The sequence below is a fragment of the Acanthopagrus latus genome, chromosome 9 (genome assembly GCF_904848185.1).
Source record: "Acanthopagrus latus isolate v.2019 chromosome 9, fAcaLat1.1, whole genome shotgun sequence".
Classification (NCBI taxonomy): domain Eukaryota; kingdom Metazoa; phylum Chordata; class Actinopteri; order Spariformes; family Sparidae; genus Acanthopagrus; species Acanthopagrus latus.
In genome coordinates, this window is record NC_051047.1 from 4,592,888 (window position 1) to 4,619,752 (window position 26,865).

At 41.5% G+C, this 26,865-nt stretch overlaps 1 protein-coding gene across 4 annotated transcripts in view; it reads right to left on the reverse strand.

Moving 5' to 3' along the window:
* cntnap5a (contactin associated protein family member 5a) overlaps positions 1–26,865 on the reverse strand; it is a 117,907-nt gene that overhangs the window by 60,790 nt on the left and 30,252 nt on the right. For all 4 annotated transcript variants that reach the window (XM_037110710.1, XM_037110709.1, XM_037110712.1 and 1 more), the window contains 5 exons: positions 22,231–22,378; positions 16,447–16,650; positions 15,662–15,846; positions 10,724–10,867; positions 5,550–5,817 (listed from right to left, as the gene is read on the reverse strand). In XM_037110710.1, coding sequence (XP_036966605.1) covers positions 5,550–5,817; positions 10,724–10,867; positions 15,662–15,846; positions 16,447–16,650; positions 22,231–22,378 — 949 coding nt within the window. The remainder of the gene's footprint in view (positions 1–5,549; positions 5,818–10,723; positions 10,868–15,661; positions 15,847–16,446; positions 16,651–22,230; positions 22,379–26,865) is intronic.

The following is a 26,865-nucleotide window of genomic DNA, read 5'->3' on the forward strand; positions in this document are numbered from 1 at the left end:
TTTGTCCACTTGCACTGTTACTCAATAGTTTTGCATTTAGCTGTGATTATTTTGTCATACAGTGCAGCCCTGCTTTCTTATCTAAACTGTGTGTCTTGTTTGTAAAGTTCGTTACTATTATTATTATTATTATTATTATTATTATTATTATTATTATTATTATCATCATCATCATCATCATCATCATCAATATTATTAATATTATTATTATTATTATTATTATTATTATTACTACTATTATTATTATTATTATTATTATTATTATTATTATTATTATTATTATTATGCTCATGCACCACAGGAACAATAATGATTTAGCAGCAGCGACACCAGCTTTCTCTGCTCAGCATATCAGTCATAGAGGAGATTTCCAATGGCTGAGTGTGTGTGTGTGTGTGTGAGGCTGTGTGATGCACCCTTTTAACATGGGAGTACCATCACTTTGGGGCCCTAATGTAATTAAGGGATTTACCCCCCATGTCTGTATTTGATGCAGCACATTCACAAAGGATAATTCTGCTTTTTGCAGACTAGATCCCGGGGATTATGTCTCAGTACTGTTAAAACTGTTGCTGGCCTCTGCGCTGAGGAGCGAGATGAGCCCCCTGCATTTGTAACCGAGATACTATCAGAGCTCTTGCTCAATAATAATCTTAGCTGTGACCTTCAGAAATCCAGTCGAAAAAAAAAAGCTAGGAATCCTAATGAAAATAAGTGGCTAAGTAAATAGATGATATTGTCCAAATTACCGAGAAGTCAATTCATATCAAAGTAAGATCAGACTACCTCTATATTCCTCTAAATTAATTTGCAGGCAAACTTTTATTTATTGCAAACAACAAGATGACTCCAGGTCATTTTCCTCGTGCGCTGCAGCTCTAAGGCTCATGGTCCCTGGTGCAGTTAAGTAATTTAATGCAGCTTGAGGTAAATTATATAAAAAGGAATATTGTCCCTTAGCTGTGGTTGTCTTCTTCATCTATATTTCCCTGCAGCCTACCATCTGTTCAAAGTCTGGCTTCCCCAAACAATCAGGGTTATCTCTATTATCTTTGCTAAGCAATCCCACTCAGAGGATTGAATGATATTATTCTCTGAGTAATTCCAAGAAAATAAACTTTTTTTTGTATTCTATTGAGGAAAAAGGTGATAAAAGTACGTTGGATGAAATGACTTTGGCTCAGTAAAGTGAAGCGCACAAACAGGCAGCCAGGTGGAGTGGGAGCGGTCCACACGGCAAACAGTGCAGGTTGGGGTCAGCATGTTGTTGTGTCTCCACTTCATTAGCTAAATAAAAAAAGAATACCCCAGTGTTTATATAAAGAAGGTCATGTTTAATGGGCAAGTTACAGTTTTGGTCAGTATTTGTCCTCTGTTTGGACAAGCAGCAGGAGTATTGGTGTAGAAAGCCACACAACGTTCTTCTGCGGACGAGGGCAGCGGCAAAATGTTTTTAGCCACTTAAAAGTCCGCCTACTTAAAAAAAATTAGTGTGAATTGAAGTGTACGCTATATTTAAAATATTTTGCATGCTAGATTTAACCGGCAGACAGCCCGTCCCTTCTACACTACTTTTTCTTCAGCAAAGACCTCCTGCAGTCCTACGCATGACACAAATGCGTAGCAGTTCACAGAAGATGAGAGTTTACAGAAGAAAAGCTTTTGAAAATAATCTTCTGTGGAAACTGCATTTCTGTACTGGTTGTTTGGTTGTTTATTTCATTTTCAGGTATTTTACTGCCATCTTACCTGACGGTCGGTTCGAGCAGAGCTCTTCACCAAGTGTCTATCTGGCTTATTTAGCAGGGATCTGGACCAGTGCATTAGGTGTTGTTTACGCTTGAGAGAATGGAGTGCCAGAAAGGGCTGTCTGATTGCAAGGTCAAGGTGATGTGCTGAAAATATTGTAAATATAGTTCACTTAAAGTGATATTGATTTCTTCAGGTTGGCATGTTTTAGGTGGCTAAAAAAACATTTCACTGCTGACCCCATCAACAGCAGGACACTGCCTTGCTTCTGTGCCAGTTCTGCTCTCTGCTTCTTAAACTGGAAGCGTGCCGGCCACCATCTACTGCAGGAGTGTCCAACCAGTCGATCAGATTGAGTCGACCGTGAGGGGTGTAGGAAAAATTTTTTAAAATAAAGCTGTTTTTTCTTTTTTTTTTTTTAATGTGTGACTGTATGTTTTGTTTTGTTGTAGTTATGCGTCGTTGGATATGTTTTATTTGATCTGCAATGCAACCGTGGCGTTGGCAAGGAAAGGGAATCTGGAGCGGCGTTTTAAAACGGTGCACAGGAGCTACGAGAGGGATTTCCCTGCAAAAACGCCTTTACACGCCACAAACGTGCAGGATTTGAAAGCACAGCTTGTAGCATGGCAGTCAATCTTCACCAAACCAAAGACCCAGGGTAAGGCCACAACTATTGCGTCCTATCGCGTCAGTCATGTCCTTGTTACACACAAGAAGCTATTCAAAGATGGTAGTATTGTGAGGGAACCTTTTCTCTAGGCAGCGGATAGCCTTTCTCACGACTTTAAAAATAAAACAGAGATCATGAAGGCCATTAAAGAAGTGCAACTCTCCCGCAGTACTACTACAAGGCGATGTGAGGGAATGGCTGTGGATGTGGAGAAGAAAGGATATTGACGTGTGTGAGTGCTTTTCCCTCCAATCTGACGAGTCGACTGATACGGTGGATGTGGCACAATTGTGTGTTTTCATCAGGGTGGTTTTTGAAGACATGAGCGCCAAGGAAGAGCTACTCACCATTTTGCCATTAAAAGGACACACCAGAGGTGAGGATACTGTATTTTCAATGCTTTCATGGGATTTTGACAAAGAGACAAAACTGCCGCTCTTCAAGCCAGTGGGTTCATTGCACTGTGCAAAGAAAGTGAATCTTTCACGGATATCCTGAATTATCGTTGTATAGCTCACCAGCGAGCGCTGTGTGGAAAGATTTTAAATATGAAAGAAGTGATGGATATCGCAATGAAGATTGTGTGTTCAGTTTGGGCCAGGAGTCTGCAGAGGAGGCTTTTCCGTGCTCAGAATGATGCTGAGCACACAGACATGCTGCTTCACATGGACGTTAGGTGGTTAAGCAAATTTTTGGCCAGATTTACGGAGCTGTTGCCTGAAATCAAGGACTTCCTGAAGCTTTCAAAACATGTGGATCGCCATACAAAGCTAGAGGACCACCAGTGGCCTTTAGATTTATCTTTCCGCACTGATCTCATTGGCAAGCTCAATGAATTGAATTTAGAGCTGCAGGGTAAGGGTAAAGATGTAGTCAACATGATGAGTTCAACAAACACGTTTGAAAGCAAGCTACAGCTGATGTCAAGCAGGCTGCAGCGTGGTGACCTGCGCAACTTCCCTCACACGCAAACAGAACTGCAACGTCAAGGTAACGGTGTCACACAGCTTGACAGTGCACGTTATGAGGAGCGTGTTCAGAGCATCTCATCAGAGTTTGAGAGGCGTTTTACTGACTCTGCATCCATCGAGCCTGTGGCCAGCTGTATCTGTTATCCGTTTGGTGCAAGTATTGACGTTGGTGACATTGCCGCCAAAGTCAAATCACTTTTCCAACTTGGAAAGCTCTTGAGGATGAGATTCTGACATTGCAAAATGGCATTGAGATCAAAGCCAGATCAACATCCGCTCAACCTGGAGAGCATGCAGTGTTCTGGAAACTACTGGTGGAGGAGAAGTATCCCGATCTCAGAGGATGTGCCTTGAGCCTGACAGCTCTTTTTGGATCAACTTATCTGTGTGAGTCTGCTTTCTCGCACATAAAATCATCAAGTCCAAGTACAGATCAACAATGACTGATGACCACCTTGCAGCCTGCCTACACCTCGCAACCATCTCCTAAACTCCTGACCACGAGAAGCTAGCCTCCTCCTCCCAGTGCCAGGTCTCCCACTAAGGTAGGAAGTGATTTCCTTTTTGCAAACTCAAGAGATCTACCTGTTTTTTATCTGGCTTATTTTTCTGTTTTGTTCATATTAATGTCAGTTATGGCTATTGCTCATCATGCAGATTGGTGTGTGTGTGTGTGTGTGTGTTTGAGAGAGAGAGAGTGGGTTTTCCCTTGGGATAATGCAGTCTTAGTCTAAAGAAATATAATTAACATTTTTTGTTAGGTAAAAGGCTCCTTAAATATGTAGGATCCCTAATTATAAACTATTTTTCATAATCCTTACATGGCGGGCTGATTGACAATCAGGATCCAACTTTCCAACGTTTTTCATCTTTAGAATGCGATACAATAAAGCAGGTGTTTGGTTTTGGCCCATCGCCCAGCATTTAGTTTCAGTTTTGTCCCTCCAAGGGAAAAAAGTTTGGCCAGCCCTGTTTTAGATTGATAGATTCAGGATTAGGACTACATTACAGTCCAAATGTATTTGAGCAGTAGTTCCATCACCATTTCTACCCTTTTTGTTTCTCACAAGGTTTTTAATTAGTGCATAAATTAAAGTCAGTGGTTCACTTAAATTGGCCCTGTGGAGTTGTCTCGTAAGAAGTTATATTTACATTCAGTGTTACTCACAAAAACAGATAGTGTAAGTCCTTGAGCTCTAAGAGACACATTAAGTGCATTTAATTCTTAATAAAACATGATTGCTTTTAAAGTTTTTTAAACCCAATATTGTTAAAGTCCATGCTTAGTAGCTTGCAGTCTTCTTCCCTGCCTTTATCGGCTGCATATACATAGTGATGAATGGAATAGGGACACAGTTAGCAGGACTGTGTATTGCAACATATACTAGCACCCATGTGTGCATCCTCATGTACATGTTCCTGACACATCGAACTTGGACCCACTCACAGAAAAAAAACCTTTGAGCTAAACCATTTTTCATTTTACTGCTCTTAAATATTTTAAATGTCAAGAGAGGCAGTGATGTACACTGAGTTCTACTGAACGCTTAAAATGTAACTAATTGCTTGCGTGGTTAGAAAGCAAACTGATCTGTGGAGATTATCAAAATGACTCACAGCATAATAATAATAAAGCTCCATTTTTAAAACAATAAACACAAGGCAAAAACTTAATTTAAATGTACTGTCGGTACAAAGTAATAAAGTTAAATGTAGGGAAGGGAGGACATAAAGAGTTTATCACAAAACTAGATAAAAACACCCAGCACGAGTTGTGGTGAATTTTCCTTTTTGTGTGATAATTGTAAATTTCCTCACGAGTGACTTGAGACAAGACAGTTTTACTGTTTTTCATTAAAAAGGATATTCACAAGAAAAGATGGGTGTCCTATTTGTTCAGTTTCTTAACCAAATTCTCCCTTTGTAGGAGTTTTGAGCATATTTTGATAATCGAAATAATACAACAAATCCTGTTTATTTTGGCTAACACCAAGTCTGGAATACTTGTGACATGAAATATTCATATGCCTCAGTTAACAATAGAATTCAGTCTGTGTGTCTGAGTGAATAAAGTCAGGGACAGTCCTCACTAACACAGTTATTCAATTCCTGTTTTCATGTGTTTGTTTCTGTTTATGTGTGGCCTGTGGACTCACCAGCAGAGACCTCTGATTTCTGCCGTCCTGAGTTGTGCAGGGTCAGGTACAGCCGGCTGTTGCTGATCTGCAACTCCAGTCTCTGGGGCTCCGGGTTCAGCTGCACAGAGAGCAGCAGCCCGTCTGGGTTCCACGTCCGAAACTGGAAGCGAACAGAGAAACCCCCAGTGGCAGACGCTGCTGACGGAAGTGACAGGAAGCTGCTGCCGGAGCTCACAAAGGTGCAGGCCACCAGCTGGGGCTGCGAACACGAGAAGGTCACATTGCCCTGGAGGACGACAGACCCAAGGACACAGATTAACATGCGTCTTCAGCTTCATGTCCCGTGTCTCATGGGAAACTCATTCTGATACGTCCGGAAATAAATGTTGATACGCACAATAGGGAACAGATGGGTGAGGAACCATGAGCCACACTGTGACTTTTACTGTAACCTTTAACCAGTACAACTCAATTACTTGTCATCAATTGTCGACTACCACATATTATATCCGGTACCATTTTTTTTTTTTTTTTTTTGTAATTTTACTTTTGAGTTGATTTTTTTTTTACATTTAATACAACAAATCTACAACAATTTCACAGAGGAAAATTGCGAGGATTCAATATAAGTGTGTGTGTGTATATATATACACACACACTTATATTGAATCCTATAATCCTATACTATATATAACTAGAAACATATGTAAAATCAATAGTCAGTAGGTGTTGCAACTTAACAAAATTAAGTATATGAGAAAAGAAAAAAAAAGTCTACTTGTCAAGAGTACAGTTTAACGGGTGCTTACCAATAACCTCTTGAATTAATGAGTCAGTCCCTTTCCAGAACACTTGGATGACCATGTCACATGACCAAAACAAATGATGTAAATGTACCTTTATGGATTCTCCATTTATAACAAAGATTAGAACTGCTGGGGAACATCCTCTAGAGGCGAACAGGTGTGACATCCTGTCAAAGAATTTAACATTCTTGTCCATGTATGGAAAGTGAAGTACATTTTGGGAAGACCCCAAGGGATCATAAGCAGAAGTACCTGAATACAGCAGTAAATCATAAAACTCTGAAATTATTCCTTGAAAAGATTTGGCAGAGATCATGACATCTTCTAGCTCCGACAGCTTCAAACCAATCTCCCTCTTTAAAACACACTCTATGTAATGACGGATTTAGGAGGAAATCTAATCAAAATCTGATTTGTTCAAATGATTTTAGAAATTCAGAAATTGGCAAGCCTGCAAAATGTGAGAGACCCCTGCAGGTCTGGTGCCAGAAGAGACCAAACAGAGACAACAAGGTATGTTCAGATATTTACTCACATCCCTGCAGGACAGAAATGTGTTGTAAATATTCATGTTATCATTACTTTGGATCCATACTAGTCATATTCTCACCAATTTCAATTCAAGATTGTAGTACTTTGACATTTTGGGACATCGTTTCTGTTTCTTGCAGAGGGCTAGAAGAGATTGTTACAAGTTTTATATGTTATAATTATTATCCAGCAGATGATACACTTAACTGAAAGGTAGATAAATATTTTCGCCACAAGGATTCTTCCTATAAAAAAAAAAAAACAAAAACATGTTTGCAGAGTGTTGTATGGGGAGGGGGAGTCTGGGTGTGAGGACAGAGCCACTGCTCAGAGCGGTCCAGCTCTGGAGGAGAGAATCGGCGCAGAGCCAGACCTTCTGAAGAAGTAAACACCCGGAGTCTCAATGGAGTCTGCTCTGATCTGGAGCAGTTTACTAAAAGGAGGAGATTCATCTTTAACTCTAGGGATTATAAAGCGGATTCATCTTCAGTCCTATTTATCAACCTGACTGTTGATTCAGTGATGCGTGGAGGTGACCTCTATTATCAACTGGAGCTGGAGGGGAAATGTACTTTGCTTCATTGTGGTAGAGCCACAGATTAAAGAGGGGGAAAAGAAGAGAGAGGACCAGAGTCCCTGGTGAGTGCTGAGTTCAGTAATTGACCTGACCTGACCACAAAAGCAGATACAACCTTGGTTATGTACAGTAAAGTCATCTGATTAGTGGCAAATAAACACTATTTTTTGTTCATGGGTGGTGAACACACCATTAAAGAGCCATGTGTCTCAGGCACCGATGTTTACAGACAAGGAGCTCTTTTACAGTTGTATTCACATGATTAGTCTCACACACCATCATCCTTCCTCACTGATGACTCTCTCAGAAAGTATAGCAACAGGAAAACAAATGAAATACACTGTAGCAAACTTTTGGATACATACCATATCCATCAGCATAAAGATGCAGATAAGAGAAAAGGCTAGATTTGCCCACAGTAAGGTCACAAAATCAGTTCAACATTCCTACCATCTCAAGATCACTAACTAATATGTTATATCTCAAACAACTATGTGTTTAACAGGTGCTTTTAGGTGTTTTTTTTTTACTAGAACCAGACTAGCTGTTTCCACCAGTTTTCAGTCTTTATGCTGAGCTAAGATAACAAGCTGTTGCCTGCAGCTTTATGTCTACCGTCCACATCTAACAGCGTCTACCACTTTCTTATCTGACTTTTGAGAGGAAAGTGAATAAACACATTTCCTAAAATGTCGATGTGCTATTTTCAAAATTTCATATGGAGCAAAATAATTGTAAAAGAACATTTTTAAGTACTTTCCCTTTTTCGTCAACGAGCACCGTCATTGAGTCAGAGTGGTTCACTGGCTGACTGAACAACAAAATATGGAGGGGAAAAAAAACCAAAAAAAACTGCAACAGACCCGATATGAATCTATGACATTTATTTTCTATAAACCAAAATGGAAGAGAAGCCAATATGTATTGTATATGTATGACACACACACACACACACACACACACACACACACACACACAAATATATATATCTATATATATATATATATATATATATATATATATATATATATATATATATATATATATATATATATATATATATATATATATAAAACCCATTTAAGTTTACATTTCAGTTTAATTCTGTACAGTGCAGAGGTCGTGTTAGGTACAGTCAAACACAGACCGGTCGTGTCTGCTGAGGTCAGAGCCCCATCAGCTGTGGTGCCTGCAGGGCAGCACAGAGCAATCACAGCTCTTTGACTCTCAATGTGATTCTCTCCCATCAACCTCAGGGAGATAGCCCCATTGAAATTCCATTACAGCTTCCATCATGACAGTTTCTCTCCACCTCTCCGCCTCTGTTGTCAGTAAAGGCCTTTTAACGCAGCAATCAGACGTTAAAAGGCAGCGGATGTCTCAGATGAGATGTGGCTTGTGGCTCTTCGGCCGACCAATCTGATTTGTGTGGGAGGTCGACTCCTCAAATGAATCCATTCACACACTTGCTCTTAATGATATAGTCGTAAGGATCACAATGGATGTCATGATTGTTTTCACATAATTCTCTGCTTCCGTACCAGAATGCGTTAAATCTGACAAATCGGATACAAATCTGTTGAGATGAGAATGTGAAACCTCGCTGCAAGGAGAAACTAAAGCATCAACATTAAACACACTAGTCGACGCGGCTCCGAGGACGGCAATGTCAGTAGCCAACCATTTTAGTCTAACACAAATGTCAAAACAACTACTGGATGGATTGTCAGGACAGTTAGTACACATGTCCATCCATCCTCTGGATATACTGTAAGAACTCTGTTGATCACCTGACTTCAGATAACCCAGTGACATCCATCCATCCATCCATCCATCCATCCATCCATCCATCCATCCATCCATCCATTGTCTGTAACCGCTTTATCCCTTTTATGGGGTCGAAGGGGTTTTTGCTAGGCGAGGGCAGGGTCCTCCCTGGACAAGTCGCCAGCTCATCGAAGGGCCCTCACTGATGGCAGAGGCCGTGACACAAGGTGCCAACCGCATATTTTTGGGGGGTTCAGCATCTTGCTCAAGGACACTTCGAAATGCAGCTCAGTTTGGAGTAGGGATGTGAACCAGCGACCTTCTACATTTCTACAACAAGTGTCTTAGTTTAGTTTTGGCCCATGTTCACAACATTATGCTTAGTTTCAACAAATCATGGTGGAATTGAAAATGAAACATGCAACATTACAGACTGTTTTGTGAAATCTTTACAGTAAAGCAGTCACTACAGTAAGAGGTTCTCCAATAACCCAAAGGGCATTAGCAGACAACCCTCAGCGGGGCAGCTGCATGTGGATGTTTACCTGCAGGCACGGCCCTTTCATTCATATGCTGTTGGCTTTTCTAAATGACTTTATTCATATATAAATCATTGCCCAATGCTGACCTTTTAAGTCAAATGAACAGAAACTCTTATATGCCTGCCATATATGAACGCACGTTGAACCCACATTTATTGACGTTATAAATGTGTAATAAGTTCATCTCTGGATGTCACTCAAAGCAGACACGCCAGTCTGTGCTGCAGCTTTATACACCCCACTGCTAAATCAAAGAAATACACTGAATCGGATAATATTTATATATATACAGTATATATGCAATATAAATAAAGGTTCACTTGTTTCCTTTTAGTGTGCTCTCCCACTTACTGTCTTTAAATATCATTAAAGCCATTTCTGTCTCAAGAAGAGATTCTCTGCTCTGTAAAAAAGCTTTCAAATGGCAGAGTGCTTTCTCACATCTGTGAGCTTTTAACAGCAATAAATCTGTTTCTTGGAATAGAAACAGAAGAACTGTACGGAGCTCAAAGAAGTCATCTGGACTGACCCAACCTGGATCTACAGGGGAGGCTGAAGAGTTTTCCTGACCTGGTATAAAAGACTGTTCATCTTGAATCATCAAAGCTTATCACAGACAGTGTAATATATAAATAATAGTCATACAAAAATGCAAAACATATGTGTGTAACACTGTAAGAGCTGCACCACACAGCAATTTATTTTTTCGCCTGTTCTTGGCGTTTTATAATCCAATGCAACACTTTAATCTGCTGAGTTAATCCAGAATATTTTCCAGAATATTTTCTAAAGATGAAGACTGCAGAGATATCCATTCTCAGCATGGTTCTCTTTTCATCTAACTCAAGCGCTTCATGACAAATCTTTAAAAAATATCTGACACATTTTACAATACGTATGGATTGAATGTGCGCGGACAAGCTAAAAGAGCTTGCTAAGACACCTAAAAACTGTAACTCTGAAACTCACCACGCTGTGTATCTGAGGCTTGCGTCTCTTCGCCAGATCTATGATATTGATTCCGTTGTAGTAGAGGTTTTCCATGCAGCCGTGGAAGTTCTTCCTCAGGAAGGTGCCGGGTTTACCAGGCAGGGGGATGCCTCCAAAACTCAGCTTTCAAGGAAAGAAAAGCACAAGAGATCTATTAACACTGGATACAGACACTGGTCCTACATAGTGACATAATGAGTAGTCGATGTAAAAAACTGAATAAAATGAAATTCACATTCTGTTCTACTATCTGCTGAATGGTGTAATAATAACTTTTTGCTACTTCAACATGACAATAACACCGTTAGCCAGTGAATTGTTAATTCTTAACGGGGTGGTGGCCCCATCTGCACACACACACCCATAATCACCTCTCAAAGGGCATTGTTCCAGAACACTCAACCATAACTGTGATATTTCTAACTCCACAATTCCATTTCATCCTGTTATCCTCCCAACCCACCCATCTACAATGTCTCTAAAACGACCGTGTAATGAAGTAATAGGTAAATACACCTGGAAATATTTTGCAGCGATCTGAGTTTATTCAGGTAATCATGTTTCTCACAACACAACACAAGCGAGGACACGTTAGGCAACATGACCCACATGACCACTTGGAATTCATTACCATCTAATTCTTTGAAGGACACCCTTTTACACGAACATAGACACGTGAGTGGTCAACGCACATTATTGGAAAACTGCAGGCGGCAGTGCATCTCTACAATCCTCCCGTCCTTCTGTGAACACACGTTCCTTCTATATCACTGATCATGAAGATGACATTAATCTATGGAGCATATAGGTCACAATAACATATAAAATTGCTATACAGATTAGAGAATATTATCATGAGAGAAAAAGGCGCAAACACAAAATCTGTTTACACCTTCAGCACCGTGGATTCATCAATACACAGCACAGTTAAGCCACTGATTCTTCAGAACCAGGGTCAGGGCCATAGATTCTAACTTGCAAAAATCTTAGTCGGGATCAATAAGTCAGGCTATCTAGACAACCATATGCCACCAAACAACCCCTCTGTCCATGCACTCTGGCCGCGAATACGAGCTGGAGATTGGGGATGGCATTCTCCCTCATCCCGGCTCAAATTGCCCACTGGCCCCCATCCACGGCAAGCGGTTCTTAAAGAAAATGTTTTCACATTGTGCTCTGGAAGAACTTGGCAGGCCTGCACAGAGTCCTCACTTCAACCCTATCAGGCACCTTTGGGATGAACTGGAACTCTGACTGCGAGCCAGACCTTATCATCCAGCATCAGTGTTGGACCTCACAAATGCCTTTTCGATCTGAATGGGAGCAAATCCCTGCAGCCGGCTTCCAAGCTCTTTTTGAAAGTCTTCCCAAAGGAGCGATTAATGTTGGGATAACTCTGAACTCATCAAATGCGGCAGCAGCCTGGTCAGCGGCCTGAAGCTTCAAGCTCTGATGCTCTACCTACCCCTCTGGTGTTAGTCTGGGAGATGAAGAGCTCCACAGTCAAGTAAGCAGCAATAGGTAACACACAGTGTTTGGTCAGACTTTACTGTTAAAGCTTGCTGACAAACAGGCCACATATTATAACATTACTACATGATTGTTATTAGTGTTTGGGTTCAAATAATTATGTTAAGTGACTCAGGTCACGTGATATAGCTGACAAAGATGAAGTGCAATCTGTAAACTGTGATTCTGTCTGTCCTGTACATGCGACATTTGCTGGGAGAGGGATCCTCCTCTGTGACCTTTTTAGCTGTTGAAAGGGTTTTTATCTCAATATCGCAAATTTTTCCTTACTCAAATTGAGGGGACAGGGGATATTGTTCCCTGTACAGACTGTAAAGTCCACCAAGGCAATGTGATTTGGAGCTATGTAAATAAACTGATTTGATTTGATTTGAAAAGTCCATCCCCGACTCTGACTTTTCTTGCTTTTTAGGCTACTGCACTAGGGAGGAACTTCAAGAAGTGACCACAGACAAGTAACTACATCATCAAAATTATAAGTGCAGGGCCGCTGACCAGGCAGCTGTATTTAATATGTTGGAAGTGAGAAAATGTTAATAACATGTTGGTGTTATGTCAAGGTGTCCACGTAAATTTGGTCGATCCAGGAGTAAATTTGTGTGTTTTGTTTCAACATCTGCATGTGTGCAAATTTTCTATGCACTCACCCTTTTAGCTAAGCCCTGCCCCCAGAGCTCTGCCTGACAACTTCCCATTCTAGGACTGCATAGTTTTGGAAATGCTGAAAAGAATGCTAATCTCTAAATTCTTTGAAAAATGGAGAATCACTCGCTCCCTTGACGCGCGCAAGCGTCAACTTACATAATCTGCTTTCATTGTTTTCTATTGTAGCCTCCTAACTGGCTGCGAGCGACGCAGCGTGATGTGGCGTGCCATTTAGAGTCTGAAGTCCTGTTTCTATTACATATATATTTTCACTCCTGTCGCTCGTGTTGCGATCACAATACAGACGAGGAACGGCTGATTCATGAAGCGGAGACTGGGAGGTACATAAACAATATCACCCCCTTTTTTTCTGCAAAACATAAATAAGGTGGCAGCTGTCACCTGAGGGAGAGAAACATCTAAATATCACAGTATTGAATGTGTATTTTCTGTTTTGAATGTAGAGATGCAGGAAGACAGGCTGTCTCAGCAAACTCCCCCATCTAAACTGCAGCTAAGTGTCCAATCTGATCTGCGCACAGCTGATAGGTACGTGGTTTGTTTACTAACGCAGCGGAATGAATATTTAACCGAGTGGAGAGTGAGCGTCTGATATGTTGCTTTCATGCACAGGTTTTGGGTAACGTGACTTTTAGAAATAGCTCATTGCGTTACAAGATTACTTCAGTTAAAAAAAGTATCTTGTTACTGTGTTATCAACTAAGAAAAGGAAACACATTGTGGGTTATACTGTCCAGGCAGCATGTAGCCAGCTGTACATGAACCTTTGAATGTACCGACTCTACTGTCATTTTGTAGCCTTCTTTACACAATCTGTAACTCCATAGCCTAATAATAGGAATGACAGATGCAATTCACCATTTACATCTTTTTTTTTGCTCTCAATCTGACAGTTTGAAGCACAGCTGTTCCAATGAAACAACACAGCACGGGGTCTTATATTAAGTATGCTTGAGTATAAGTATAGCAAGTATACTATGGACCATGTACTTGTAGCATACTAGAAAGTATACTAATTTAATAATTCTTCGGACTAAATTGGAACATTTTAAGTCTATAAATGTATACTTTAGGTATACTTTATGAGGTCATTTTAAGTTTACAGAAGTACACTTTCAAGTATACACTTACTCTCATCTATATACTACTAGTGTACTAAATATATACTTAAAGTCCACTTTTTAGTTTATTAACATGTAAGTTTATAACAGGAATAATACCTTAAAACAAATGTGTGTAGCGAAAGACATTTTCACTGAGCTAGAGTAAATGCAAGCACAAGTCAATGACTTGACCTTATTCTGTGCTTAAATCAAGACATACTAAGCACTACTATTTGTAATTTGGCAAGCTCTAGTCAGACATCCACCATTTATCACCACACATGTTAACAACTTAACAGACAGGAAGTCTCTCCCGGAAAAAAACCCCCTTCACTCACGTTGCCAACATTTTTATCATCTTTGTTAACTCGACACAATTTAACCACAGTACAAGGATGTGATTTAACCCATAACCCATCATCTTATTCACAGCCACATTCACGAACCATAATTACACCAACAACAGAATACCCAAGAGTCTTTGCGCCACAGTCCACAAGGGGCGTTACAGTATACTAAAGTACAAGTATAAGTGTAAGTCTAAGTATTAATATACTTAGTCTTAGGCTATTCTTTATATTTTTAAGTATAAGCCAAGTATACTTCAATATACTTTTCTTAAGTATATAAAAATATAGTATATAAAAAGTACACTTCAAGTATACTGTCTCTGTTTTAGTATAAAATAAGTATACTTGTAGTACACTTGAATAAACTACTTTTGTTTGCATTTACGCTATTTGAACACACAGACTCACCCAGCCAACGTTCTGTTCTCTCTAGTTTACTTTACACAAACTAGTGATTCTAATGCAGGAGGAGTTTTTTTTTTTTTTTTTAATCTGCGTCTGACAGTCGCTTCCTCCTCTGGGGTAAAGCCTAGACTTCCGAGGCCTCTCCACGGGCACACTGGATGGCAGCAGTTCTTTCCAATAATAGATTACTTTCATGTTTGATTTGCAGAACTAATGCGTTACGTTACTCCTAACAACAAAAAAAACTAACCTGAGCACTGGAGCGGATTATTTTTTAGGTACCCCCAAAGCTGCTCATTCTGTTCTGACAGTGTTGGAGCTCCACCACAACAAATCTGAGGAGAGGTCATGACAGGGCTCGCTGTGCGTAGACTGGACAACTGCTGTCTGATGGAGGGGTTTCATGTACAGTCGATTAAAGGGTTTCTGTCGAATTACTGTTAGAGGGCATAGCTCATAATCTCATTTTTCTTTTTTTTTTTTTTTTTAACACAGTTTGGAACTGGAATAACTCATAATCGTGCAAAGTTTTTTGGAAGTTGACAGCGCCTCTTATTCCTTCGAGACAACAGAAATAACTTGTTCCTGCTACTTTTCTGGTTCTCTCAGTTCCATCTTTTCTTCTTTCATTACAGAGATGTAATTTCAAAGCATGCCCCTTCCCCAGGGCCTCCATACACTAGACTCTGTTTACCATAGTGCTCCAAGGCGTATTAATAACTCCGCGCTCATCGCTGTGTTAGCAATGATAGGGTTGTCTGGCCCGCACTGGGTAAATTCATTAAGCTATGAGCTCACATTCACAAGGCTGTTCTTGCTGCCTCACCTCCAATTTATGTAATTCAATCATCGCATGAACTTACCTCGTAGTCCACCTCCAGTGAGTGTCCTTCTCCTTTGGTCTGAAAGTGCTGTGTGTGGGAGTCCACGGTGAGGTTAACCTGCCTGTTGAAGCGCTCCATTTGGACAGAGTGCCAGTGCTGGTCATCCAGCAGACTGCCTACAGTGACTGCAACACGGCCGCTGCTGAACCTCAGTCTGTTGTCATCTGGAAAAACACGAAGAAAACAGAGGGAGCACGGTTAGCGGCTTTAAATCTATGACAGTGAGCCTGGAAATGTGTGAGGGAAGATAGGCAGCGCTCCGAACACCGTGAACACACACTATTGTGTCTGATCCAGTCACTCAAGTGATGAATGCTGCAATAGTAATGCTAAACTGGCTATTTGGACAATTAATTACAGCAAAGAAATTAATTACTATTCCTATAAGCTATTGACCAACACAGAATGTCAAAGGGGTTTAAACTTATTTCACTTTATTTTGTTGTCAGTCGAATGCCTTTTTGCTCGGGAAAACTGCAATCTGATTCAAAGATAGTTATCACTGCAATTTGAAGGCATGCATTTGGTCTTTGGTGTGTTGTGAAAAACCTCATTACGAGGTGGAAATGAAGTGAGATTCACAAACGATAACCACCGCCCCGCTGTAATACTTCTCAATCATGAAAACATCCCCCAGAATACACCTCTTTTAAAGCCGTCATATCTTCTCAATCTGGTGAGAAGCCACTCACCACATTCAACCGTGAGACTTAACTCTTAGGAAATACAAAATTGATTTTTGAGCTAGACGTTGGGAAAAGAACCTAAGTTGAGGTAGAGGTCCAGTCTTCCTCGGTGAAGCTCCAGGGTGATATAATCTCCTCTCTGCCCTTCTCCATGCAGTAAAACACCCTCCGCCTGGTGGCTCTTGAAGCGTAGCGAGATCACGTCCTTTACCGTTGACATGGACTTCTGGTTGAACCGGTAGAGCAGCGCACTTCTGCCGTCAAAGTCTGCCACATACGACTCTGAAAGAAAACCGAATAACTGAAATCAGCACTGCACACAGAGCTTTTCAGTGAACGGTATGGAAAATGGCGAACACTTCATTTCACAGGTTTGCAAGTTCGTCATGTCGATTAAGTCACACATTTGAAATTAACTTCTGCTGATCCACCACACTGAAGTGAGTTGTCGCAGCTTCATTTCCAAATAGTTTCCGTTCAACTTGTTTCCGCAGTTTGATCAATTAAAACGTTTTGTTTTCATCAAATTTCATCACCTCAGCTCAACTTTTAGAACAATTTTCCACAGATGCAATATTTTTAATATCCAGCCTTCACAGACTGCTAATTACCAACAAGAAGAACTTCATCTTCAGTAATCAAGTTACTGATTTCACATTTCAAAAGTTCAATTTTCTTTAATTGCCTGCTGAAGCCTAATTATAATGTTTTCATACCACTCAGGTTAAATTTTAAACTCTTTTATATTTTAAGAGGCATAGGTTAATTTTCATAAGTCACCCTGACTGTGTGTGTGTGTGTGTGTGTGTGTGTGTGTGTGTGTGTGTGTGTGTGTGTGTGTGTGTGTGTGTGTGTGTGTGTGTGTGTGCGTGTGTGAGTGAGTGTGACAGAAAGAGAAAGAGTCTGATTTTTGATTGTTGGGTTTGTGAGAATTTAAATGATTAATACAACTGTGCAGAAACCAGCTGGACATGAAGCTGCTGCAGCTCACTGCAGTATGGCAGCCTGCTGAGGGGAAGTTAGACAAAAACTATCTGGAAACTAAAACGACATGACCAGCAGAGGTTACACAGAGAGGTTTCCTGTAAATGAAGTGAGGTGGCAATTACTGGATTTTTATGACCTGCTTGCTGGGAAATAGCAGAACGTTCTTGTGAAATAATATTGGGGTAATTTTCATAAAGTTTTGAGATGAATATTATTGTAATGCCTAGCTATTAAAAGTGTATTTTTAAAATAAATTTTACTCGGTAAAAAATAAATTGGGCCCTGTAAAATAACGTGTTTTTCAAAAACGGTCTACATGCAAGTCTGATTTTTAAAGCTGCTACAAGTTGCTTTTGTTTATTGTTGACTCTGGCGCCCTTTTGGACTAAAGATGGCGATGGTGAAACAAAGATAAGTTTGTGTTAGAGTACAGAGCAGCATCTTTCCTCAGGCTGTGAGACTCCCCAGCTCATCCTCAGCACTCTGTCTTGAAAAAAATGTCTTGTAATTTTATGGCTTATCATACCAGAACAAAACAGAATCCAGTGACAACATCATGAATAATTAGAATATCGATAGCCAGTCTTTTTACCGATGGTCCTCTCTGCTTGTGTGGGTGGTGTCAGTATTAAATTCAGACTGTTTCATGACCAGTTCACAGTCCCTGGTACATTTAAAATGTCAGTAATATGGAGTCACAGTTTGGACAGTTGCTGAGGCAAGTGAGTCAGAACATTTTGGACTACATCAGTAAAAAAGACAAGGAAAACCACAATTGGATGAAACCTAAAAATACACACACTTTCATCAGACTGCACTGAAAATGTTAGTAAATTGTCTTGAAGAAATTTGCTCAGTACAAGATGTTTCAGCAGTGTCTTATTCTCAAAGGTATATTATGATATAAATCACATCTTCTGTGCGGGTGAAAGGATCAAATTTGGATTTGCTTTTAGAATCAAATACAACTGGTCAACTTCAGTGTATAGACGGTATACTATCACTTGTACCAATTCTGAACCGAATTAAAGAGTCCTGTGCGTGATAATACTCTATATGTTCACGTACTTTCCATGGGATAAATCTGAAACAGAAATCACACAAAGAAAAATAAGAAGTAACTGCGTACTGATAAGAGGAACACCAAAAAATGTAAACAAAGGGGCAATAAACAGAATGATGAAGCACATGATGTTGTGAAAAGCGGGGGCGAGGGCGATAACGCAAAATGAGTTAGGACAGGCCTTTTGATTAAGACGGAACATAGCCACCGGCTGCATCCATTAAATCAAATTCAATAGGAAAGAATAATCCTTTCAGCATCACCACTATCAAAACAAAATTAAATAATTAAAAATGTAATTAAGTGGCAGCGACACAGTGGAGTCAATAACAAATAAATGCACAGGTTAATCAGTCTGTACACAGTCTGTCATGAGACATGCAGCCCTGTTGATGGCTGTTGCACTGCAGTGGTGCCGGGAGGCCAGCTGGTATACAGTAATCAGAGTGACAAAGGAAAGAGTACTGTACTCAGCCTTTGTTCTCCTCACAACACCAACAGCAGCCAGCTCGCTGTCAAAATGGAGAAAATCTCAATCTGTAATGCACTCTCTATGTTTCAACCCTCCTCATTCATATACAATAGAGTTCAGGGAGTCCTGAGGAATATATTTGAGATCAGTTAATAGTATGGGGGCCGCTCTCACAGTCACCTCCATATAATCCTGCTTCAGAGAGACACCCCGGTATAGATTACAGTCTGTAATGCAGCAGAATGAGCTGCGTAGCAGTGAAACCTGCCTGTGCCTCTCTCTGAGTGTGATGGCAGACGACTGTGACTTCATTCTTCATTCATCAGTCACATTGTTACTTACATCATCAGTAGTTTCTATACATACACATGAGTCTGAAGAATTTACTGACCAGCAGAAGAAGAAGACGTATACGAGGACGCTTTAGTTTTATACCTGCTTGTCTAATATTAATACACCTCACTACTGTGTGTTGGTTAGACATCATAAAACTGATCACTGTGGGATATTCTGACTGTGTTTCACACTGCATTAATTCACTGGCTCATCTAGTTAGTGCTGCTTCACAATGCGTGGGAGAGTGTGTCACTGAATCCCCATTACATGTATTTTATTGAGGTTTGCTCATAAATGCTGCTGTGTGTCTGAGCAGCATTTCGTTCTCTCCACCGTGCAGTCACAGTCTAGTTTGTCGGGCATGGAAGTGTGGAACCCATTAACGTCAGCCTTTATTACTCAATGTCCTGAGATGGTTATCCTCGAGAAATAACTGGCTCCAGTTATTTCTGTTTTTCTTTAAAAAGACTCAAAGAAAAGTTATTTCATTATCTTAAGATGATTCACAGCCTCAGTTGAGGTGGAACACACGCCGGAGTCACGTGAGGCACTTTGGCACACCTGCAGCTGTTGTTTCCTATATGCAACCACCCCCCCACCCACACACACACACACACACACACACACACACACACACACACACACCCACACACACACACACACACACACACACACACACACACACACACACACACACACACACACACACACACACACACCCACACACACACACACACACACACACACACACACACACACACACACACACACACACACACACACACACACACACAGACACACTCACATACAGACACACAGACACACACACACACACACACACACACACACACACACACACACAGACACACAGAGGGTGTCTTGGCTCTCCTCAAGGACTGAAACTCCACAAAAAAAAGCAATTTTTAACACTCGCTTCCAGGATTGGCACATCCCAGCCTCTGTTCCGTGACCGATTCCTCTGTCTGGCAGGCACATCTGGTGTGTGCTTCCCTCCTTGAAGCTAGCCCGTGTATGTCACACTCTCTGAAAAGGCCCACTTAGTTCCCCCTTGTCCGTTAGGTTACAGCAGAGAACAATGACTACACGATGCATCCCACGCGGACGGACTCTCTTTTATACGGGAGGTGTAAAAACATGTCATCCTGAGATTGAGATAATGAGGTATTTATCTCAGGATGACAGCGTTTCATTGAGACAAGGAGATAATTAAGTTATGATGGGGAAGATAAACATGCAAAGCAAATTATGAATTTGGCATTAATTGGCTTGCTTGTGTTAGAACCATGTTAGTATTAACATCAGCAACATAATGATTTAACTAACAAAGGGAGAAGTTCACTTAGGAAAAAAAAAGAAGAAAATTATTTATTTACCCCCACGCTGATGAAAATGTCAGGTGAGGTTTCGTGGTCCACATTGCTGGAGCTTCACAGCAGAACAGTGATGCAGCATTCTCCTAAACAACTGAAGTAACCAGACTTGTTTCCCAACATGATGAAAAACAGCTGGAAACTGGATTGGCCCACTGTGGAGTTCATACCTCGGCCTCGTCTGAGAAATTAATGGCAATGTTGAAAAAATGTCAAAATGTTAAAGAAAGTGAGGAAACAATTCTTGGGTCTGACCCGTTATCTGGATCTGCACCAGAACTTAATGGAGTCTTTTCTGGGCAGAGACCCATCCTCCATCCAAATGTTGTGCTCAGTAGTGTTTGTGTAATCCTGCTGACAAACCAACCAACCAACATAAAAAGGAGGCCCCGGTGTCCAAAATTCATTTAACAGGAGGTTATTTTCTTTTTCAGATCAGTTTGAGATCTGGGGCTTCCTGACATATGGATACCAGGAGTTCGTTTAAACTATTATTTCTGTTGTTCCTCACAGTCCCAGCTAATTCAGCTGTTTAGGAGAACAATGTGATGCTGTTTTGCTGTGAAGATCCAGCAATGTTTTGTGGAATACAAATCATCTCCTGACTTTCAAGCAGCACAAGGGCTGGTAGGATGACTGAATTTACACTGATGGGTGAACCTTTCCTTTGAGACAGAACATAAGGCATACAGCTCAGCCTGCGCTATCCAAGTCTTCAGATGCCCTGAAATCCCTGATTTGAAAAGATTTTATTTACACCCTTGATGCTTCTCATGCATGAGGCGCGTGCTAACGCTTTAAGCTTAGCAGCTGCAGTTAGGATTTCATTTAAAAAAATGACGTAATATGCATCTTTCCTAATCAATCAAGGATCTCAGGGCTTCCGGAGACTTGGATTATAATGCAGACGAGCTGTGGAGCCATTTCCTATATATATAAAAAAAAAAAAAAAAATATATATATATATATATATATATATATATATATATATATATATATATATATATATATATATATATATATATATATATGTTTAGTTGTTGTTGCTTCAAAGCTCCAGACATGTTTTGAGAACTACATCTTTCCATCAGAATAACCGCATTTTCATTTAAGTTAACCTCGCCTTTCAAAAAATCAGCTGCACTCAACACATAATACATGAAGTCTATACTGCGACACACAATGTTTGTACCCTTCATAGTCAAAGTAATGTTTCATTTAAGTGTGAAAAAGAAGACGCTGAGGTTGATTATTGGAGCATGTTTTTCCAGCCACAGTGACCAACATTCAGTCCAAAGCTGCTCGACACCGGTTTGAATGTTCAAGTCTTATTCTGGAAGTGTTTTAAATGTGAGGAGATATGTGCAGATATGGGTTTCACACCCTGGCTGGTGTGGATTTGCTTCAACATATCACCGCTGTCTGGAGTATCAAACAGCGTGTTAAAACTGAGTGAAGAGAAAATAGTCCTCATTACTCTCCATCACAGCGTAGCTGCAAAGCCGGATGCACAAATGAACAAATCCTTCTAGGCAGTGTAACTACAGAGGGTTTGATGTGTAGACTGAGTGCTTTCAGACTCTGGTATTCACTCCAGGGTGTGTGCTACTCACTGTAGGAGCAGCCGTACACCTCCACTCTGAGGCCCATCCAGCCGCTGGGGTTCCAGTCGCGAGGGACGAAGCGCAGGAAACGTGTTCTCACTGGGTGGGACAGCTTGTTCTGGACGACGGCCTCTGAATTCGTATTCCCGACAAATCTCTGCGGGAGCAAGGAGGGACAAAGATTGCAGTCATGATGGTGGCATAAAAGTGATGTAAAGCAAGTGACCAAGGCTCCGGCGAGGAACAAAAACGCCCTCAGATTGTAAGTGAGTATTAATATTATTTCACCAGGGAGAAGAAAAGTCTTTTTTAGCCGAATACCTGAAATATAAGCAGAGTAAAAGAAAAACTTAATCCTTGAATTGCACGGACAACAACAAAGTGCTGACGAGGCAAAGCCAAGGGCAATGTCTTCTTCCTATCCTTGAACATACTATTTGATGTAAAGCGATAAGAATCATTGTGCGGTCCAGAAACATGAGAGTATCCGTTCAAGAGAGTCCATGGGAGGAAAAATCACCACTGAGGCAGCCAGGGGCAATATACGGGCTCGCCTATTGTGTTTTCACCCTGCGGAGCTAAAAAACAAACACCTCTGAGTGCAGCGGGGAGACGTCATTCTTCTTTTTCTGTCCCAACGCCTCTCCTCCGTTCGGTCTGCACCAGACAAAGCTGGGGGACACAAACAGAAACGGAGAGAGGTGCCGACAGAAACAGAGACAAAAAGCCTCTCCTCTCCAATGACTGATTACCGGCCTCTTCATAACCAATTCTAGGCAGGTGACATATCAAATCAATAAGTACTCGTACTATAAAGAACTGAAAATATAGATCATTGACAGCGGCACTCCAGGGTTTTGTGAATAGTCTCAGTCTGACAAGGCCAATCATTCACCTCTCAGCAACAAAAGAAACACAAAGACCAGCGGCACAAATGACCATCCGGTCCTTTAAGAACGCTGCGCGGCTGATGGATCAGTGAATGCACCAGGACGCTGCCTCTCGGTAGATAATCAAGGCAAACCGTGCAACCGGTGAGGCTGTTATTGTGATTTATGCCGCCACTTTCCTCGTTTTGCGCCGGCCGCCGAGAGGAGCCTCGTCGCTGAATCTTCACACACGCGCGGGCCGGGCTTATTTACACATGCAGAATAACTCACGTCCGCACAGGAGGGATTAACAAATAGCACCGGGGCTTACACATTTGGTCAAAGCCAATGTATTACTTGAAGCAGTGCAAACAGCTTTTAGACCAAAGGAAATAAGAGAAACGCGTTGGCCTCGGAAAAAAAAAAAACAAAAAAAAAAAACAAGACATGCATATTCACAACACTGAGCTTTCTGAATGCTTTCAGTCTCAAAATCTCATTAGTCGCTGGCGTTTTATTGGGAATCAGGCTGATGAAAACCCGCTGCTGTGCTTGTCATGCAGGGCTCCAGCCATGACCTTGTTATTCTCAGGCTTTGTGTAAGACACTGCAGGAGAAGACTGTTTGATTGCTCCGCATTCAAAAGCTGTAATCTAAAGCCCGTGCAATGTGATTTCAATTCTTAAGCATTACTTTAGAACATATAATGATAATCAGGACCGGAGAATTAACACTAAAGGTGAAGTCTGGAATAAAAATGTATTCAGTTGTTTTCTATTGACTGTGTGGGTGCAGGTTTTCCTGGTCTGACAAGGTTTAACCCCTGAAGTTTCGAAGCTGCTGGGGCTCAGCACCCCAAGTCCGCTAACTGGGCAGCTACAATTACCATTAGCGTTTACTTTGGCAACAATGAAAGCTAACCATCCATAGTAGTGGCGGGGCAGCCGGAGGACATTGAGGGAAGAAACAGAAAATATTTTTCTCTTTAAAATATGAAGCACTCTCGACAAATCAGTGAGCAAAAGAAAATCAGAAATGATGCACGAGTTATTAATGTGTGTTTCTGTAAGGTAACCTGTAAAGGCCTGGTGCGCAGAAACACTGGTGGCACCCTTCTTTTCATGCAGCCATGGCAGCATCATAAAAATAAGGTGAGCGTTTATTGGACGGAAAAGCTGATTGCACAATTTCTTTTAATTGTTCAGGAAGCAAAAAAAAAACTTGAAAAAACCATTTAGAACACTTGCAAACAACTTGGTTGCCATCATATTGCCTGATGCTGGTATGCAGATGATTTTAGCTTGTGAAAAGGTGGCAGTCAGTAACATGAGCCAGCTGTGGTGGTGGATCAGATCACATGGGACTGGGAGTATAGGTAACAAGAATACCTGGCCGGGTTTAGGAGAACGTTGTTTGTGTTATCCTTTCACACGTTACAAAGAATAACTTCTCTCACGTCTTTCCTCGTCTTCCCTGAGTCAAAAAGTCACGTCATTACAAAAACATGACTGGTCAGTTGCACCGACGGCACTGGAGCAACATTAACTATAAGTCTCCAGCAATGACACCACCACAGTGACATCGGATTGTTCCATCACAGTGCTGGATCGCATTTTAGCACGCTGAGCAGAAATGCTTGCGAGAACAATTTTCCTTGCTGACACTGTGCTGGAATCGCGTGCACACACCTGGTATTTACGTGCGCGCGTTTAGAGACTCATTCAGTGTCATAGTGGGGCTCCATTTTTTCACTCGTCATCAGTCTTTTGCCTCTTTATTTCGGCGCTGCTTCAAGAAACAAAAAAACAAAGCATTCAAATAGTGATTTGGATGTCGATTGCCATGGCAACAGTAAGCTTTGAAGCCCCAACTGCCACACACACACACACACACACACACACACACACACACACACACACACACACACACACACACTGAATCAAATGTTGTTAAAACTCTGATTGGTCTGTGGAAATACGTGGCATCAGCCTCTGTTTTTCCTCCCGCACCCTGCCCACCTCCAACCAGAGTGAGAAGCGATGACAAGAACAGAAATGCCACAATCCTTCAGGTGAAAACCAGGCGGGAGTCAGAAAACAGAGCTTTGTCTCCCCTTTGAAAGGGATCAGAAACAAGATGGATGTCGAGTGCAGGCTATATGTTTCTTACACAGCTTGCGCAACTCCGCTTCTGGGCTCTGTCCTCATCATTAACCCCGTCTTTCCACTTGACTCCCAGCTGAATGTCTGGAAAATCTAATGAACCCAATCAACTCTGGCTGAGGCCGCGGTGCAATCATTCTCACTATCCATTAGCCGAAAAACTCACACACGTCAGCATGAGTCATTAGCATTCAGGAGCGATACCACTACAAGTGCACCGCCGAGGCTGCCCTCAGCGATGACGCTTGTTTTTTTTTCCACTTTGGAAAAAACTTGCAACAGAACATCCTGTGTGTTCCAGCTGGGAGATGAAGTAAAGTCTCGGAATAAAGGCCTGAGGGTACTGAAGACTTTCCAGGGGTCCAGAGGACCGAGCCGGGTCCTTGCCCACGCAAACAGTCCTAACCCCACAGTGACTTCATTATTTCTATTTATGTTTCTGTCACTGCGTAACAGACTCGCTTCTCATTCATTAGGACTCTTTACTCATCCTCTCCAGTGATGAGCTCCCTTGAGTCACTTTTCCTTTGTGCTGCGTACAGCGCAGGCACATACGTTTATTTTAATCAGTTCGCTGGGGGATAACTCCTGCTGCTGGCGAGGAGGAGATACAATATTCTGTAAAAAAAAAAAAAAAAAAAAAAAAAGGTCACTGCCCCGTTAAACACCCTGAGGGAATGCGAGGCGAAGCCATGAGTATGTGACCTTGCCATGAGTGAAAATACTCCAGCAATCCCTGATCACCTGCCAGTCAGCCAAACCTCCCCTGAAAAAGGATCAGCAAGACCTCGGCTATCTCCCCGATATCTTATCAGCAGAGGGCCTGACATGTTTCTGTTGAGCAAGAAAAGGCTACTGCACCCATCGAGTGAAATTCCAGGCTAGGTTAGATGAAGGTGTTTTGTTGTAATTATATCAATTTATCTAATGTACAACAAGATTTGCAGCTGCCCCGGCATCCCTGCGAGGCTGCACTGAGGCACAGTGATTGTGTTGACATCAGCATGTGAGGATCGCTGTCCAGGGTGCTGATGCTGGAGCCGTCCTGGGTTTTCACTGACATTCACACCAGAGAGCACAATCCTGCCAGCAGAGAGTACACGGGCTGATAGTCTGCCCGATCAGCCTTGTCATTTGTCTAACCAAATCATGCAATACTGGAGAGTTATTTAGTTCAGCAGTTATACAAGTGGGGTCTTGGGACCCCTACAGGCCCGTCAGGGGGTTCTAAGGGGGGACAAAACAGGGGATCATTTATTTTCACTGTGCTTTCATCCATACGTATGTAACAGTCAATGGATGACTACCTTGTTCATGGGTTTCATTTGCACATCCAACAAAAACAGGAAAGTATCACTTCAGTCTGAAGAAAAGAAGATCCGGCATGCTGCCAAGCATCACCAAGTTTGTTGAGACCCCTGAATCTCTGCTGACGTAGATCCAGGGGGACCAAGAACCTTTGCTGATGGCTGAGAGCAGCGTGAGTAATATTACATCTGAAAGCAGAGCGAGTATCAGACGGGGGTCTGCGGTCTGACGTGTGTCTGACTTGAGGGGTCATCACATGAAAAAGTCTGAGAACCACCGATTTAATTGGTCCTGTTTCCCTTGTC